At 43.8% G+C, this 18,929-nt stretch overlaps 2 protein-coding genes across 7 annotated transcripts in view; both read right to left on the reverse strand.

The window, feature by feature from the left end:
• LOC112264433 (protein tyrosine phosphatase type IVA 2) overlaps positions 1 to 6,857 on the reverse strand; it is a 35,894-nt gene extending 29,037 nt beyond the window's left edge. The window contains exon 1 of the mRNA XM_024441032.2: positions 6,559 to 6,857. The gene's annotated coding sequence lies outside the window, so the exon portion shown is untranslated. The remainder of the gene's footprint in view (positions 1 to 6,558) is intronic.
• A 4,152-nt stretch (positions 6,858 to 11,009) lies between these two features.
• Positions 11,010 to 18,929, reverse strand: part of LOC112248039 (collagen alpha-2(VIII) chain-like) — a 131,943-nt gene continuing 124,023 nt past the window's right edge. For all 6 annotated transcript variants that reach the window (XM_042295305.1, XM_042295302.1, XM_042295300.1 and 3 more), the window contains one exon: positions 11,010 to 17,030. In XM_042295305.1, coding sequence (XP_042151239.1) covers positions 15,124 to 17,030 — 1,907 coding nt within the window. In that variant the 3' untranslated portion in view covers positions 11,010 to 15,123. The remainder of the gene's footprint in view (positions 17,031 to 18,929) is intronic.

Consider the following 18,929-nt stretch of genomic DNA (forward strand, 5'->3'; position numbering starts at 1 on the left):
TCCCAAGGTGAAGCATGGAGGTGGTGGTGTGGGGGTGCTTTGCTGGTGACACTGCGATTTATTCAGAATTCAAGGCACACTTAACCAGCATGGCTACCACAGCATTCTGCAGTGATACACCATCCCATCTGGGTTGTGCTTAGTGGGACTATCATTTGTTTATCAACAGGACAATGACACAACACACTTCCAGGCTGTGTAAGGGTTATTTGACCAAGGAGAGTGATGGAGAGCTGCATCAGATGACCTGGCCTCCACAATCACCCCACCTCAACCCAATTGTGATTGTTTGTGTTGGACTGCAGAGTCAAGGAAAATCAGCCAACATGTGCTCAGCATATGTGGGAACTCCTTCAAGACTTTTGGAAAAGCATTCCAGGTGAAGCTGGTTGAGAGAATGACAAGAGTGTGCAAAGCTGTCATCAAGGCAAAGGGTGCCTACTTTAAAATATATTTAGATTAGTTTAACTTCTTTGGGACTGGGGGGCAGTATAAAAGTAGTTTGGATGAATAACGTGCCCAGAGTAAACTGCCTACTACTCAGGCCCAAAAGCTAGAATATGCATATAATTAGTACATTTGGATAGAAAACACTGAATTTTCTAAAACTGTTTGAATGATGTCTGTGAGTATAACAGAACTCATATGGCAGGCAAAAACCTGAGAAAAAAATCCAACCAGAAAGTGGGAAATCTGAGGTTTGTAGTTTTTCAATTGATTGCCTATCCAATATACAGTGTCTATGGGGTCATATTGTACTTCCTACAGCTTCCACTAGATGTCAACAGTCTTTAGAACCTTGTTTCAGGCTTCTACTATGAAGGGGGAGCAAATAAGAGCTGTTTGAACCAGGGGTCTGGCAGAATGCCATGAGCTAATTCGCGGCCGTGAGAGCGAGCTCCGTTCCTTTTCATTTCTAAAGACAAAGGAATTGTCCGGTTGGAATTTTATTGAAGATTTATAATAAAAACATCCTAAAGATTGATTATATACATCGTTTGACATGTTTGTATGAACTGTAATGGAACTGTTTTGACTTGTCTGAACTAAGTGCCTGCGCCTTGTGAATTTGGATTTGTGAACTAAATGCAAATAAAAAAAAAGAGGTATTTGGACATAAATTATGGACTTTATCGAACAAAACAAACTTATTGTGGAACTGGGATTCGTGGGAGTGCATTGCAATGAAGATCAAAGGTAAGTGAATATTTATGACGCTATTTCTGAGTTGTGACACCTCTCTTGGTTGGAAAATGGCTGTATGTTTTTCTGTGGCTAGGCGCTGACCTAACATAGGGGCGGCAGGGTAGCCTAGTGGTTAGAGTGTTGGACTGAAAGGTTGCAAGTTCAAATCCCCAAGCAGACAAGGTAAAAATCTCTCGTTCTGCCCGTGAACAGGCAGTTAACCCACTGTTCTTAGGCAGTCATTGAAAATAAGAATTTGTTCTTAACTTGCCTAGTTACCGGTTACGACAGAGCCTCTGGTAGCATAGCTGGAGTACAGCGCCCTTAACCACTGCGCCACCCGGGAGGCCCCCTATGGGCAATTCTGGCTTAGACAAGGCTAAAGGTTCAAAAAAACAATTGCAAGGTGTGCTTTCGCCGTAAAGCTACCGCCCCACATATCCCAGAGAAGTTAACACTTTTGTAAAATACATGATTGCATGTGTTATTTCATAGTTGATGTCTTCACTATTATTCTACAAATAAAGAAAAACCCTTGAATGAGTAGGTGTCCCCAAACTTGACTGGAATGAAAATCCTATAAGACCAATCACGTTGAGAAAGCAGCCTTGAGCTAACTCTCTAATCAAGTCATTCATCCATGGCCAGGCAAAGCATTAGCGGTTGGCCTAGCCCATGCAATCCCAACCTGAGGACCGAAGACTCCAGACAGACAGAATAAGGAACACCTGTTGCCATAACGACAGGCGGGTATCTCCAGGGAGGTGACAGAAAGGAGTTCCAACAGGGCCAGCTCCTGTCCCTCAAGAAGAGATCACAGAGGAGCAGCAGTGATCCTTTGAAATATTTACACGTGACAAGCAGGAGGCGTAGCGCCAGAAGGTGCAAGGATAGAGAAGAGAAAGAAGCTCATTGTGGGTAGAAGTTGCTTGTAGGCACAGATCTAAAACTTAGCATACAGTCCAGTGGGAGTACTTGCACATCAAGCAGCCTCTCACTTGAGAAACAGGAGATATGCTCCTGCCCTATGGGCAATTCTTTTTTTTCCTTTTACCCCATTTTCTCCCCAATTTCGTCGTATCCAATTGTTTTTAGTAGCTACTATCTTGTCTCATCGCTACGACTCCCGTATGGGCTCGGGAGAGATGAAGGTTGAAAGTCATGTGTCCTCCGATACACAACCCAACCAAGCCACACTGCTTCTTAACACAGTGCGCATCCAACCCGAAAGCCGGCTGCACCAATGTGTCGGAGGAAACACCATGCACCTGGCAACCTTGGTTAGCACGCACTGTGCCCGGCCCGCCACAGGAGTCGCTGGTGCGCGATGAGACAAGAATATCCCTACCGGCCAACCCCTCCCTAACCCGGACGACGCTAGGCCAAATGTGCGTCACCCCACGGACCTCCCGGTCGCGGCCGGTTACGACAGAGCCTGGGCGTGAACCCAGAGTCTCTGGTAGCATAGCTGGAGTACAGCGCCCTTAACCACTGCGCCACCCGGGAGGCCCCCTATGGGCAATTCTGGCTTAGACAATGCTTACTTAAAATATCTAGGATCAGCTTAGCTTCCACAGACCCCAACGTGGTTTTTTAAGGTGGTAAAAAGGAAGAAACGGACCTTAGATCAGTCTCCTGGAGATTACTTTCATCATCCTACTACTCCGACGGGCTCCAGGTCTGCTCCTCAGTGAGTCAGTGCACATGGTCTGTGGACAGAGGCTGTGAGGAACCACACAACTCATGCTTTTTAATAAGCTGGTTGAATACAAGAGAATGGAAGCGAAAGCCACGTCTAAGCAACCCGGCTTGTTCTAAAACACAGTCACTGCATTTTATCACCACAGGTTCTAGACCAGTGTCCACAAAATGTGTCAACACCATTGCCAGACAGCACACAATAGACTACCTATTGAGTGGTATGATGTTTTTTTAACCAGATTCTGTCTAACTGGGGAGATGGTTGCTGTAAACACTATCACAATAGAAGATCCTGTATTCCTATACAAGCAGGTAGGAGCAGCATCCAGAAGAGGTGTCAGTGCTGGCTAGCCCTCCATGCCCTTTATAACCGGGGTCATAAACAACAAACAGTGCCAATAACAGAGGAATAATACCCAGTGTCAAAGGGGTGTAGGGAAACAGTAACTACTGATACAGGGTCAGATATGTAGATATTGTTAATATATCTAATTAATAGTTATGATTAGGATGTCATAGGGGAGAGAGCAATGGCTTTCAAGGGGCAGTGAGTGCACAGCATCCTCTCCTCCCCCCAACACACACCAGACCAGAGGTTAGTGATCTCTCTCCATCACTCCAGTCAGAGCCCCAGGGGTATGAAGACATTTAAATAATATTTTACACCACTTGGACTAGAACACATTACAAGCTCATCAACCACACCTTTCAACAGACACAGGCACCCAGTGGTCAAACTGGGCCTGATGCCAGCTACACAGACAGCTCCCCCCCCCAGTGAAGTGACCCTTGCCTAGCCTCATGTTACTGTACTAGTCTCAGGTTTCTCAGTTACGGTAACCAAGGCTGACGACTTCCCCTGTTGTCACGCTCGTCTTTCTTTATGCAGATAATATAGAGGACCCATATTCTGAGTGTGAAATGTCACACCATCTAGTGAAGTGCCAAATGTGTCACATACGCCACCCAACAGATTTTCCCATACAAAAGACACACTCACTTTGACAATAAAAGATGCAATTCTGGCTACAACTGTACGGTCAAATAGTAATGTACACAAAATGACCATGAACGACAGCGATGTCTAGTACCATCCAGCATTGAGAAGACTTGACTATCTGTGTTCAAAACAGACAATTCAGTCGCAGCTTGTGTAAACAAAGATTTTGGGCAGGTGAGATGATCCTAGACCGGTGGCTCTCAAAAGGGTGTCAAAATGTTTTTACAATGTAGGGAATAGGTCAGGATGCCTTTGATTTGGGATTATTTATTTAACCTTTATTTGAGTGGGAAGTCATGCTGAGACCACAGTCTCTTTTGCATGGATGCACCGAGGCCAACCTCTATCCAAAGCATATACAGCAGGGGACATATTACAGACGTAGGGAGTTGGCTGTGATACCAGCATGGAATCTGGTGAATGAGGGCCTCCCTGCCTGACTGTCAAAGGCTAGGAGTCATCCTTGGCTTCAGGCTGTAAACATGTGGGCTGGCTGAGCAGGGTTATTTCCAGAGCAGGCACCTGGCTCCAGGCTCAAACCTCAATTAACTTTATTATAAAGCAGATCAGTGTTAACAGTGATCTACTTTCAACACGAAACATGCTTGAAGGAATAAAGAAGCTAACAATGACCTACAGGAAACAGTCAGTGAATTGATATTGTTTCTGATATATTTGATTCTAAGGCCTATTTTGATAATTAGTCAAAGCAATGTTCAGTAAAAAAACAAAGCAGGTCTTGTACCCAGTGATATCTCAGAGAGATCTATACATATGGTTACTTTACACTTGACAAGTTCATGGCTAAATAGGTCACCTTGTTATGACTCATAAGCAGGAATGAGTAAGCTTACCTGTTACGCTAGTTACTCTTTGACTGATCCGCCCACATTGAGTGAGTGTGAGTTAGCTGCCATGGGCCATTCACCTTTCCAAGGTCATGTATAGCTTGGATACAGCTTTTGTCAAATTAATGTCATGTTTTTTTTGCTAACCCTAACCCTTTTCCTAAGATTACCCTAATTATCATTATCTCCTGCTTAAGTTTTCATAAACCTGCTACCAAAAGTAAACTTTTATAAAGTATGTATGTATCCCTTCTAGACAAAACCCATTTCCACTCCACAAGAAATGGTAGCTAGTAGTAGTCAGTCACTCACTCGTCAAATAGACCGACCAAAACACCTTGACAAAGAAGAGACTGGGGCATGAATGGCTGATGTCATGCTAGATAGTCATATATGTTCAAGTCAACTTCCTCCCTAAATGCATTTCCTCAAATTCACTAGTCTCTGACTTGTTGATTGAGTGTTTCAGAAACCAAAGAGTATTAAATAAATTGCGTTGGCGTGAGTGTAAACTAGCTAACAAGACATGACCCCCTCTTCCGAGAAGAACTGTGCACTCAAGACCAATGTGATGCGTGCACCCTGGACCAATACAACTATGCCTCAAAAGGCATCAGTTACTCGATTTAGCCACCCTGGTTATCAAATTCGACAGCTTTTACAGTTTACGTTCGCATCCAATCTCGATTCCACATGACATTGATGCCGTTCGCTCGGCTGGGTGTGTGAGGCCTTGGCAACAGGAGACATGTTCATTTGGGTAACGTTATCTTGTTACATCAACGTCTGTAGCTAACGGTTGGACCGAACCAAACGCTGGACATCCAATCCAGACACCAACGTTTACAGTACAACACTGCGTAGCCAGGCTAACCTTAGTTAGATTCATGAGAACAGGAACAAGTGCAGGAAGAAGCCAGGTTCAAATTACAATACAGCGGGCTAGCAATTAGCAAGCATGTAAATTGTGTTGGCTAACAAGCTTTCTTGGTCGGCTAATTCATATCGAAGACAAAAGAGTACATTGACACAAGAAACGGATCCGCATGTCTTGTAAAATAGGCCGCTGTGTGTAACCTTAGCCAACGTTAACTAGCCCCGTTCTCCATCAAGCTAACGTTATATGCATCTACCCTGCTAACGTTATGCTAACTTTAACTAGCCGTCTGCAAGCAAGGCAGTTCAGAAAATAAAATGGTTCACACTGGGCTGTATTGTGGGTCAAACGAGTAAATATTAGCTGGCTAGATTGGAGAAAAATGTGTTAGCTATTGTTAGTGTAACTAACGTTTAACGTAAACAAACGCGAACATAAAGCTATCAGAGTATAAACAACACCTTTTTAATCAATGACTAACTTGGCTTAGCTAGATGAAATAACATCACAGTACTGCGTTATAGTAACAAAATATACTGTATTGCTAGTTCGTTGGCGTGGTTAGCTTGCTTGCTTGCTCCCCCTTACTTTACCTAGTTGTACACAGGAAACGGACAGCTGGCTGGCTAACGAGGTTAGTAGCATGTTCACTATGAAATAGTAGTTCTCTATACATTATAGTTCTCTATACATTATTTATTTAACTTGACAGACCTTGGTATTTTGCCAACATTATTCGTAGATGTCGTTCTCCAACTCGGCAGTTTCGCCGAATGTTATTTAGCTAGTTAGGAGCTGAGCCAATGGCTGCCATATCCCCGTGTTAGCAGGCTAATGCTAGCTACTGTCTTCCCAAGAAGATTGACCCGCGAACTGTCTAGAAATATGTTTTTTGACATAATGTATAACGATACGAACAAGTCTTTATAAAATATGTTTTTACTTACAAAGAGCAGGTTGAACATTGAAATCCCGTGACTATACCGGAGAATGTGGATGGAGGGCAGTAACTGCTGTCAGATCTCTTTCTTGTTCCTCTTCAAAAGTGGCGTTCTCTCAGAACTGTTGGGAGGACTTTCAAGGTGGTAGTCTCGTTAGCGTCACTGCCACGCAAGAAGACCAGTGATGACAGCTGAGCTCTACCGAGGGGTGATTTTGAAATAACTTAGAACAACAATAACGTATAAAATCTGCTATTTTTGCATGTATTACATTGGAGTCCTCGAGAGGTTATAATGTTTATTTCAGGTTGGGCAGTAGACAGTCGGCTTAAATTTGTAAGTGGATGGATTGTTTATCCTTTCATCATCACCAACAACGAAGTGATGAGCAATACGACTCACGAGGTGGTGAGTCATTTTGGTCCACCTAGTTGGATGACCGAACCAGAGCCAGGTCACCAGTGATACAAGTCTGTATTCTACGTCCACCCATGTTATAATATAACAAACATTAAAGGGATGAGGTAAATCGCTTGTTTTGTGTGATTGGCTATATAAAAGGATCTGACACATACATGTGTGCCCATATAGCTTACTGACCTCATCCATTAAAAATATACCGTCATGTTATGAATAGAGAACATGTAATAGTAACTCTATGTGTAATAATTTAAATATCCTCTCTTTTGGTCCATTTTACTTTCTCATAGTGGGACATACACACCCCCTAGAGGTTGATTGAACTGTCCCTTTATTATGGGGATTCTTATGAGAAACTAACATCACATTGAACAGGACATTGTTCATGTCATTAAAAGATGTCGGCCTGCTTGTAACTCCACGGAGTTGAGCGCCATCTAGAGTTTTTGAAATGAACCTCCAACTCTTTCGTGGCTATGCGGTCTATACATTCTTAAACATCTACCGTGTAGGCCCTACCTAAGTTTGTCGACTGTTGCATGACTTTCTTTTTGGGGGGAAATCCATACTTTTTCATTAGTATTTGGAGACGTATGCCACCGTAAACGGAGATTCAATTAGCACATGCACATTCGCACCAGTCTCAATAGCAACAATGAAGAGGCAACTGGTGGTGCTGGCCTTCTAGGCAGAGTTCCTCTGTCCAGAGTCTGTGTTCTTTTGCCCACCATAATATTTTATTTTTATTCGCCAGTGTAAGATATGGCCTTTTCTTTGCAACTCTGCCTAGAAGGTCAGCATCCTGGAGTCACCTCTTCACTGCTGATGTTGAGACTGGTGTTTTGCGGGTACTATTTGATGAAGCTGCCAGTTGAGGACTGTTTCTCAAACTAGACACTCTGGGCCTCCCACTCCTCTTTCTATTCTGGTTAGAGCCAGTTTGCACTGTTCTGTGAAGGGAGTAGTACACAGCATTATACAATATCTTCAGTTTCTTGGCAATTTCTCACATGGAATAGCTTTCATTTCTCAGAACAAGAATAGCCTGATGAGTTTCAGAAGAAAGTTATTTGTTTCTGGAGCTTGGAATCGAACCCACAAATGCTGATGCTCCAGACACTCAACTAGTCTTGCTCCCAGGCAGACTAAATAACTTTTTTGCCCGCTTTGAGGACAATACAGTGCCACTGACACGGCCTGCAACGAAAACATGCGGTCTCTCCTTCACTGCAGCCGAAGTGAGTAAGACATTTAAACGTGTTAACCCTCGCAAGGCTGCAGGCCCAGACGGCATCCCCAGCCGCGCCCTCAGAGCATGCGCAGACCAGCTGGCCGGTGTGTTTACGGACATATTCAATCAATCCCTATACCAGTCTGCTGTTCCCACATGCTTCAAGAGGGCCACCATTGTTCCTGTTCCCAAGAAAGCTAAGGTAACTGAGCTAAACGACTACCGCCCGTAGCACTCACATCCGTCATCATGAAGTGCTTTGAGAGACTAGTCAAGGACCATATCACCTCCACCCTACCTGACACCCTAGACCCACTCCAATTTGCTTACCGCCCAAATAGGTCCACAGACGATGCAATCTCAACCACACTGCACACTGCCCTAACCCATCTGGACAAGAGGAATACCTATGTGAGAATGCTGTTCATCGACTACAGCTCGGCATTCAACACCATAGTACCCTCCAAGCTCGTCATCAAGCTCGAGACCCTGGGTCTCGACCCCGCCCTGTGCAACTGGGTACTGGACTTCCTGACGGGCCGCCCCCAGGTGGTGAGGGTAGGCAACAACATCTCCTCCCCGCTGATCCTCAACACTGGGGCCCCACAAGGGTGCGTTCTGAGCCCTCTCCTGTACTCCCTGTTCACCCACGACTGCGTGGCCACGCACGCCTCCAACTCAATCATCAAGTTTGCGGACGACACAACAGTGGTAGGCTTGATTACCAACAACGACGAGACGGCCTACAGGGAGGAGGTGAGGGCCCTCGGAGTGTGGTGTCAGGAAAATAACCTCACACTCAACGTCAACAAAACTAAGGAGATGATTGTGGACTTCAGGAAACAGCAGAGGGAACACCCCCCATCCACATCGATGGAACAGTAGTGGAGAGGGTAGCAAGTTTTAAGTTCCTCGGCATACACATCACAGACAAACTGAATTGGTCCACTCACACAGACAGCATCGTGAAGAAGGCGCAGCAGCGCCTCTTCAACCTCAGGAGGCTGAAGAAATTCGGCTTGTCACCAAAAGCACTCACAAACTTCTACAGATGCACAATCGAGAGCATCCTGGCGGGCTGTATCACCACCTGGTATGGCAACTGCACCGCCCTCAACCGTAAGGCTCTCCAGAGGGTAGTGAGGTCTGCACAACGCATCACCGGGGGCAAACTACCTGCCCTCCAGGACACCTACACCACCCGATGCTACAGGAAGGCCATAAAGATCATCAAGGACATCAACCACCCGAGCCACTGCCTGTTCACCCCGCTGTCATCCAGAAGGCGAGGTCAGTACAGGTGCATCAAAGCTGGGACCGAGAGACTGAAAAACAGCTTCTATCTCAAGGCCATCAGACTGTTAAACAGCCACCACTAACATTGAGTGGCTGCTGCCAACACACTGTCAATGACACTGACTCAACTCCAGCCACTTTAATAATGGGAATTGATGGGAAATGATGTAAATATATCACTAGCCACTTTAAACAATGCTACCTTATATAATGTTACTTACCCTACATTATTCATCTCATATGCATACGTATATACTGTACTCTATATCATCGACTGCATCCTTATGTAATACATGTATCACTAGCCACTTTAACTATGCCACTTGGTTTACATACTCATCTCATATGTATATACTGTACTCGATATCATCTACTGTATCTTGCCTATGCTGCTCTGTACCATCACTCATTCATATATCCTTATGTACATATTCTTTATCCCCTTACACTGTGTATAAGACAGTAGTTTTTTGGAATTGTTAGTTAGATTACTTGTTCGTTATTACTGCATTGTCGGAACTAGAAGCACAAGCATTTCGCTACACTCGCATTAACATCTGCTAACCATGTGTATGTGACAAATAAAATTTGATTTGATTTAGTCTAAAGAATGCCAGTTTTATTGCTTCTTTAGTCAGTCCAACAGTTTTCAACTGTGCTAACGTAATTGCAAAATGGTTTTCTAATGATCAATTAGCCTTTTCAAATTATAAACTTGGATTAGCTAAAACAATGTGTCATTAGAACAGAGGAGTGATGGTTGCTGATAATAGGCCTATGTAGATATTCCATAAAAAAATCTACTGATCCAGCTGCAATAGTCATTTACAACATTAACAATGTCTACACTGTATTTCTGATCAATTTGATGTTATTTTAATGGACAAAAAAAATGTGCTTTTCTCTCAAAAACAAGGACATTTCTAAATGACCCTAAACCTTTGAATGGTAGTATAGGTAGAGAACATTAACAGGACAAGGCTATGTTAATAACTACATTTTGACAAAATGCAGAAAAAATCTTATAGTCTCAAGCTCTCTATGTCAGCAACAGAACAAACCCAAAAAGTAAAGACTAGATAGATTGTTTGGACAGCATAATTATCTAGCTAACCAGCGATCTAGCTGATTTACATAATCTACATTCGCTATAATCAGATGATAGCCCACCCAACTTTGGCCAAACTGATGTGTCTGTGAACAGTAGTAGCTCTTGCTTCCCATGCGTGATGGATGTGTGTTTTTGTAGAAAACAAGGCCTATGCTAATAAAGGGCTATGGGTAGGTAGACCCCCAGCATATTCATTTAGCAGACAGTCTTTATTATCCAGAGTGACTTCTATAGTTATTTGTATAGTGCATACTGTTCTGTGAGCAGTCTATGTGTTGATTCATACCTTGGTTTTATACTAAGGCCCAGACAGTAAGCCTACACTACTAATACTCTCTGTCACCAAATGTGATGTGTTTCAAATGGATATGGAATCTAGAAAAAAAAGCAACACGAATATACAAGAAAGTATTTATTGATGTGGTATCAATACAATCAAGTACTGTACATTTTGTATAAGCAGACCAAAAAAAATCTAGCTAAAAGAGTGCATTTTATACCCAAGTTCTATTGCATAGAGTGCACACAATAGCCATGTACAAGACAAATAATCCTATAGGTTGATACATTGTACATTACACAACAAATGAACAAAAAATCACAAAAAAAATCCTTCAGGAACAATGCTAGAATGCTGACTTCATGTTCTAAATGCTCTTAAGTCATTCAATGTTGTTACATACCATTTCTACCATGCTTCGGTGGTCGGTTCTGGCATTCCTGTTATATTATAACAAATGTATAAATACATCTTCATTAATGTCATGTGCAAATGGGAATGACCGTTTGTATCTATCTCCAAACCATAACAAACAAATATCCCTTAAAACCGAAGCAAGGCTTGTTAAAGTAGAAACTATTTTTATTTTGTATTTTTTTATCATTGAATAGAAAACAAGTCAGTTTGTAATCAAGGCAGTACATTGGGAGAAAAATGTTTTTGCACACGCACTGCAAACTCTGCAACCAAGTGACATTGTCTATGACAAAGAATATAAAAAAGGAGAGTTATAGTCTAGCCACTCCACTCCAAAACAGCATTCCAAATGTCTGAAAGAATGAGGCAATAAAAAGGCAACATACAGTACATAACCAAAACAAGCCTTAAATTGTCTGGTAGACTCACACAACAATAAGGACACATAGACTTTGCTTTAGGTATGTTCAGATAATGATGAGAGAAAAGGGGCCACAAACAGACCAGTGAAAGTGCCTCCATAAGACCTACATACATTTAAAATACTGATTGTGAGACTCAAGGTTCTACTTAGTCAAAACCGATGACCATTTCTCCAGGATGTCTAGAACAATTATTCAGGCACAGCAATACAGTATGTTTTGATTAGTCTAATATGCAGAAAATTGTAGCGATAATCCAACATGCATATGATGTTATTTTTTTGTATTTTTGGGGGAGGGGGGGGCTGCATACCCATTTTGATTTAATATTGGCCTCAGGTTCTAGTCTGAATAAAGGGTGAACTCTTGAGTATTTGAGAGCTTCTATCTGCATTTTTGTCCAAATTTAGTTATTGACATAGCCTTTTTCTGTTAAGTGTTTTCTACCTATTAAGTACTCTAAATACTCCAATTCGTGTTGATAAGTTCAAATTAATACTAGATAAAAAGTTGTACTGTTGCAGATCTCAAAATCTAGACAAAGGAAAAGAGATGGGTGCTACTAAACATTCTGCTCATTTCACCATGAATATCATCAGGGTAGTCTAAACTTTGTATTCCCACCATTTATAAAAGTGTTTAATATCTCTAAATCTTGAAACATACAATATGATATCCCTACATTGAATTTACAATAAGGAAGTGTGATATACTGTATGATATAACCTTGAGCCCAAGGTTTCTGGAAGATGAAGGACTTTAAGATAGATATTGTCCCGTTCATTCCATCCCAGATTCTCCCATGTCTACTATCAGTTTGCCGACCAAATTCACAGAATTAATGCACAAAAATACCTTCATGATTTGTAACCTGCCCAGTGTTAGTCAATAACCCCTTGTTTTAAAAGTCTAGCATGTTTTTTCCAACAATATAATCATTTTTACTTTGCATACATTTCCCCCATCTCCATCCCGTTTCTCATCTTTGCATGACTGGGCAAAAACTGGTTGAATCAACATTGTTTCACTTTGAATTAACGTTAGTTGACAACTCAACCAAATGTAAATCAAAACTAGATGTTGAACTGACATCTGTGGCCAGTGGGTATGTAGCCCACTAATTGTACCAAACAGAATTCCTCTCTTCTGTTGTGACATTTCCCAAGCTATGAGGGCCATTTACTTAATCGCCATGAAGATACACACGTCCTATTTGAACCGGATCAAATCTTCAATTCAAACTGGTGGAATATTGACTAGAAGTGCATGCTCCCAAATGACTCAGAAAACACTGTCCATGGTCCATGGTCTCTGAAGTTCATAATTCACCCAGGTGAAGTTTTAACAGATGCAAGTTGAGTGTGTGTGTGTAAAACAGACAGACAGATACACACAGTGAGAAGAGATACACCCACCGTGTGAGTGTTTCTGGCTGTATCAGTCGCACCCCACAGCCTCATTCCACACAGCACCAGTAAAACTCACATGGCAAACACAATTCTCACCTTTGTCCCACCGTTTCTCCCAGAATAGCAGAGCCATGTTAACTGTTATGCAATCAGGATTTCACAACCACCGGGCCTCTCTCTCTCTCTCTCTCTCTCTCTCTCTCTCTCTCTCTCTCTCTCTCTCTCTCTCTCTCTCTCTCTCTCTCTCTCTCTCTCTCTCTCTCTCTCTCTCTCTCTCTCTCTCTCCCTCTCCCCTTTACTTATTCATTTGGAGATCCATGCATTCTGATTTCCGAAAGTGCACCCTCTTTCATATTCTGTCAGAAGACATCGGCTAAGAATATCCTGTGGCAATATCAGATGTTCCATCAAACTGAGCAAAGGGTAAACCATTTTGGTTGGCGATGTACAGTAGCTAAAGATGGAAAATTAATGGTTAACCTTTGTTATGGTGAGGTTTACGGTGGATTGGAAATTGTTACTGTACGCGTATAAACACAATGAGTTCAACACCATAGCACCATATACTGGGAGGGCTGTGTAAGATGTAGGAGATCATTTGAACTGCACCCTATGCACCCATTTGATTAGATCTGAACCTTCAAAGGGTTATTCTGTAGAAACAGGTTGGATGGCCTCTAGCCAGTTGTCGATCTGCGAAATGCTGAAAGATTTGTAGTTTGTAGACGGAATGAGGCTTTTCACATGAGCTTTCGCTCAGAATATTCACTCTAAATGTTAATGTGAAAGGCCCCAGGGCATTGATTGCTCGGTCACAGCCTTGGCGTTAGTGGACACAAAAAGCAGTGATGTCAATGGTATACTGTATGTGTGGCATAGAGAATGTAATAAAGAGATCTGCAGTGCACGTGATTAATGGGAATAGCCACAGGATGGATCGATGCAGGGAAACATGGCATTGATCCTAATGCATTTGGCCTATTCTTTCTGTCCATTAGCTGACACATATTTATTTATTAATATAATGATTAACATACACATTTATTTATAGATTTATTCAGTTGTCTATTTAATGTGTCCTATATATTTATAATTCTTTAGGTTACTGGTTTGTATATTGATGCTTTGTCAAAGAGTGATTTGTGTGAATCAGTTGGATACTCCAATTACTTATTTTTGATCAAGTAATAGCCACAATCCAAAACCATCAGCTTCTATTGTCAGCACCAATCCGTTCAGCACAAGCCTCTTATAGAGCCAGGAAATGATCACCCAACAGACAACTGGAAGTTGACCATCAAAACATCAGAGCTTACTGATAAACAACGATCCATCGATCCCTATAGCAGGTCTCTACATTTTTTTTAAATGTGAACATTTTGTTCATTGAATACACTGTTCATACTGTATGTGTAATGGTACATCTTTATGTGAAATATTTATTTAAATAAGCAAGCTCTTGACATAAAATGGAGGACACGCACACGGGAGGAAATGGGAGGTTTTTGTGCAGGAAGTGACTGCAGCCAGGGGAACCAATTGGAGCCCCAGGGTCCGACGATGTCATCCTACTGATCAGAGCATTTGAGTAGGATATGCAGTCACATGGGTAGGTCTAATAACTGTTACTTACGCATTACAATGTAAGGCACTTAAAAGTCTGAATCCAATAAACAACAGCAATATTGATGCCAACGGCAAAATAAAAATAATACAATTATGACAATAACAATAATTATAATAATATAAGCAACAACAAAAAAATAACCAAAAAACTGACATTTGAAAGAAAGAGATAAAAACACAGAGCACAGCATGAAGTATCCTTCTCCTGTTATTTAACTCTTTCTGTCTTTCGTTCACAGAGTCTTTTCTGTCGTTGTTGATGATAACATTCTACAGGTGGTGTTATTCTGTTATGGCTGCAGGTGTTATTATATAGGGACACTAGGGGTTACCCTAGGAGATAGTTGACTAGCAAGGCGTTATGTGGGACAGAGCAGGAACCCTGAGAAGGACGAGTGGATGTATTCGGTGGAGTAGAGCCCGTTAGCCTGGTCCGAGGGCATCTGCATCCACACCTGGTCGTTCTCCTTCAGCTCAAGGACGGCGCTACCAGACGCCTGGTCCATGTAGCCCTTCTTGTACTCGTCGTAGGTGTATGTGGCGGGAACATTGTTTTTGTACAGCGCCACCCACAGATTGAGTCCCTTTACGTGCATGTGGTAGGCAAAGTAGTAGACGCCAGACATGGGGCTGGTGAAGATACCGGTGGCAGGGTTGTAGGCATTCTGCCCGTTGTACAGGGTCCTGTCGAACTTGATGGGCATCCCGGAGGGAGGGAAGGGTGTGGTGAGGATTGCAGTAAATGCTGGTGCCAGGGAGGCAGAGAGCTCTGCACGGCCAAACTGTGGTTTTGGGTTCCTCCCGTTTGGTACCTCGCCTCCGCCCAACTCTGAATCTGTTGGCCCAGCCACGATGGTTTGGCCATTTCCTGCAGGGCCAGGGGGCCCGGGTGGCCCAGGTGGGCCTGGGTTGCCGTTAAGCCCAGAGTTGCCTGGTTTTCCTTGGGGACCTTGAGGACCAGGAACTCCCTTTTCTCCAAGCATGCCCAGCCCTGGAAGACCAGGCAGCCCAGATTCGCCCTTCAGACCTGGGATACCCTGTGGCCCCATTGGCCCTGAAGGCCCCTGAAGACCAGGGATACCAGACTGGCCTCTTGGTCCTGGAGACCCAACAAACCCAAACTCCCCTTTTGGTCCAGGATTGCCTAAAAGACCTGGGTTTCCTGGCAGGCCTATATGCCCTGCCTCACCTTTGGGCCCTGGTTTTCCGATAGCCCCATTAGGACCCGGCGGGCCTTTGTCTCCAGGAATGCCAGGTTTTCCAGACAGACCACCGGGACCCTGATCCCCTCTGAACCCTGGCAGACCTGGACGACCCTGGGGACCCAACTCTCCCTTCAGGCCGGGCATGCCGTGTTTTCCTGGGAGCCCCATGGGGCCCTGTAATCCTGGTGGTCCTGGGTGTCCGTCTGGACCCATGTCTCCTGGCTGCCCTTCAATCCCATGCTCACCCTTATCCCCAGGTACCCCTGGTCCCCCGGAAGGGCCTGTGTCTCCTTTCAGCCCAGAAAGACCAGGCTTGCCATAGCCAGGAGTTCCAGGAAACCCTGGAGAACCCCTCAGCCCTAGCTCACCTTTAGGCCCAAGTGGACCTGGTCCTCCAGGCAATCCATCATTACCAGGCTTGCCCAATCCAATGGGTCCTGGCTGGCCTTGCAGCCCTGGATTGCCGGCCTCACCTGGCTCTCCTATTCCTCCTGGGAGCCCCTGATCCCCTTTAGGCCCAGATGGACCAAGAAGCCCGTTCAGTCCTGGTTTGCCCACACCCGGGTTACCAGCTGGCCCTGGTAGGCCCCTAAGCCCGATGGGGCCCCTGGGTCCTGGTATCCCTGGCTTCCCATTGCCATTCTCCCCATTGATTCCACGCTCCCCGGGATTTCCAGGTCCACCTTTCTGTCCTGGTTCTCCACGAGACCCAGGTTGGCCCCTGCCGCCGGGAAGCCCCGGTTTGCCATTCAGAGACAGGCCAGCTGGCCCGGGGAGACCTGGTTGACCTGGAAGTCCTCTGGGACCTGGTTCACCCCTGAGCCCAACCTCACCATTATTCCCGGGCATCCCCTTCATGCCCCCCTTTCCTGGGAGACCTGGAAGTCCGGGCTTCCCAATGCCGGGAAAGCCTGGAGGCCCTTGAGGGCCAGGCTGGCCATTGAAACCTGGTTTTCCCAGTCCTGGTTTTCCCGGAAGTCCTGATGGACCAGATGGGCCTCTGGGTCCAGGTTTGCCTTGTGGCCCTGGCTCGCCCTTTACGTCCATCATGGGTGGCATGTCTGTATGAGAAAATGGAAGACATTGTGATTACCTGCTCATCCCCTTTCAAATCATTAATTCAAATCATTCACAAACCAAAAAATATGTTGTTGCATCCCAAATTATAACCTATTCCCTATATTCCCACTATTTTTTTTTAACAGATCACATACAGTGGGGCAAAAAAAGTATTTTGTCAGCCACCAATTGTGCAAGTTCTCCCACTTAAAAAGATGAGAGAGGCCTGTAATTTTCATCATAGGTACACTTCAACTATGAAAGACAAAATGAGAAAAATAATCCAGAAAATCACATTGTAGGATTTTTTATGAATTTATTTGCAAATTATGGTGGCAAATAAGTATTTGGTCAATGACAAAAGCTTATCTCAATACTTTTTGTTATATACCATTTGTTGGCAATGACAGAGGTCAAACGTTTTCTGTAATGTTTTCACACACTGTTACTGGTATTTTGGCCCATTCCTCCATGCAGATCTCCTCTAGAGCAGTGATGTTTTGGAGCTGTTGCTGGGCAACACAGACTTTCAACTCCCTCCAAAGATTTTCTATGGGGTTGAGATCTGGAGACTGGCTAGGCCACTCCAGGACCTTGAAATGCTTCTTACGAAGCCACTTCTTCGTTGCCCGGGCAGTGTGTTTGGGATCATTGTCATGCTGAAAGATCCAGCCACGTTTCATATTCAATGCCCTTGCTGATGGAAGGAGGTTTTCACTCAAAATCTCACGATACACGGCCCCATTCATTCTTTCCTTTACACGGATCAGTCGTCCTGGTCCCTTTTCAGAAAAACAGCCCCAAAGCATGATGTTTCCACCCCCATGCTTCACATTAGGTATGGTGTTCTTTGGATGCAACTCAGCATTCTTTGTCCTCCAAACATGACGAGTTGAGTTTTTACCAAAAAATTATATTTTGGTTTCATCTGACCATATGGCATTCTCCCAATCTTCTTCTGGATCATCCAAATGCTCTCTAGCAAACTTCAGACGGGCCTGGACATGTACTGGCTTAAGCAGGGGGACACGTCTGTCATTGCAGGATTTGAGTCCCTGGCGGCGTAGTGTGTTACTGATGGTAGGCTTTGTTACTTTGGTCCCAGCTCTCTGCAGGTCATTCACTAGGTCCCCCCGTGTGGTTCTGGGATTTTTGCTCACTGTTCTTGTGATCATTTTGACTCCACGGGGTGAGATCTTGCGTGGAGCCCCAGATCGAGGGAGATTATCAGTGGTCTTGTGTGTCTTACATTTCCTAATAATTGCTCCCACAGTTGATTTCTTCAAACCATGCTGCTTACCTGTTGCAGATTCAGTCTTCTCAGCCTGGTGCAGGTCTAGAATTTTGTTTCTGGTGTCCTTTGACAGCTCTTTGGTCTTGGCCATAGTGGAGTTTGGAGTGTGACTGTTTGAGGTTGTGGACAGGTGTCTTTTATACTGATAACAAGTTCAAACAGGTGCCATTAATACAGGTAACGAGTGGAGGACAGAGGAGCCTCTTAAAGAAGAAGTTCTGTGAGAGCCAGAAATCTTGCTTGTTTGTAGGTGACCAAATACTTATTTTCCACCATAATTTGCAAATAAATTCATTAAAAATCCTACAATGTGATTTTCTGGATTTTGTTTCTCATTTTGTCTGTCATAGTTGAAGTGTACCTATGATGAAATTACAGGCCTCTCTCATCTTTTTAAGTGGGAGAACTTGCACAATTGGTGGCTGACTAAATACTTTTTTGCCCCACTGTATATGGTCAATATGGTACCATAACGAGATTTCACAGTTCAGTGACTTGGCTCTGAAAATAGTGACCAGGGTCATCAATAACAGTCCAGAAAGTAGGATAGACTTTCAAATTACCTGCCCCGGATTTACATTGTTATGATCCTGCAGCAACAAGAAAT

Source organism: Oncorhynchus tshawytscha, linkage group LG13 (genome assembly GCF_018296145.1).
Source record: "Oncorhynchus tshawytscha isolate Ot180627B linkage group LG13, Otsh_v2.0, whole genome shotgun sequence".
Classification (NCBI taxonomy): domain Eukaryota; kingdom Metazoa; phylum Chordata; class Actinopteri; order Salmoniformes; family Salmonidae; genus Oncorhynchus; species Oncorhynchus tshawytscha.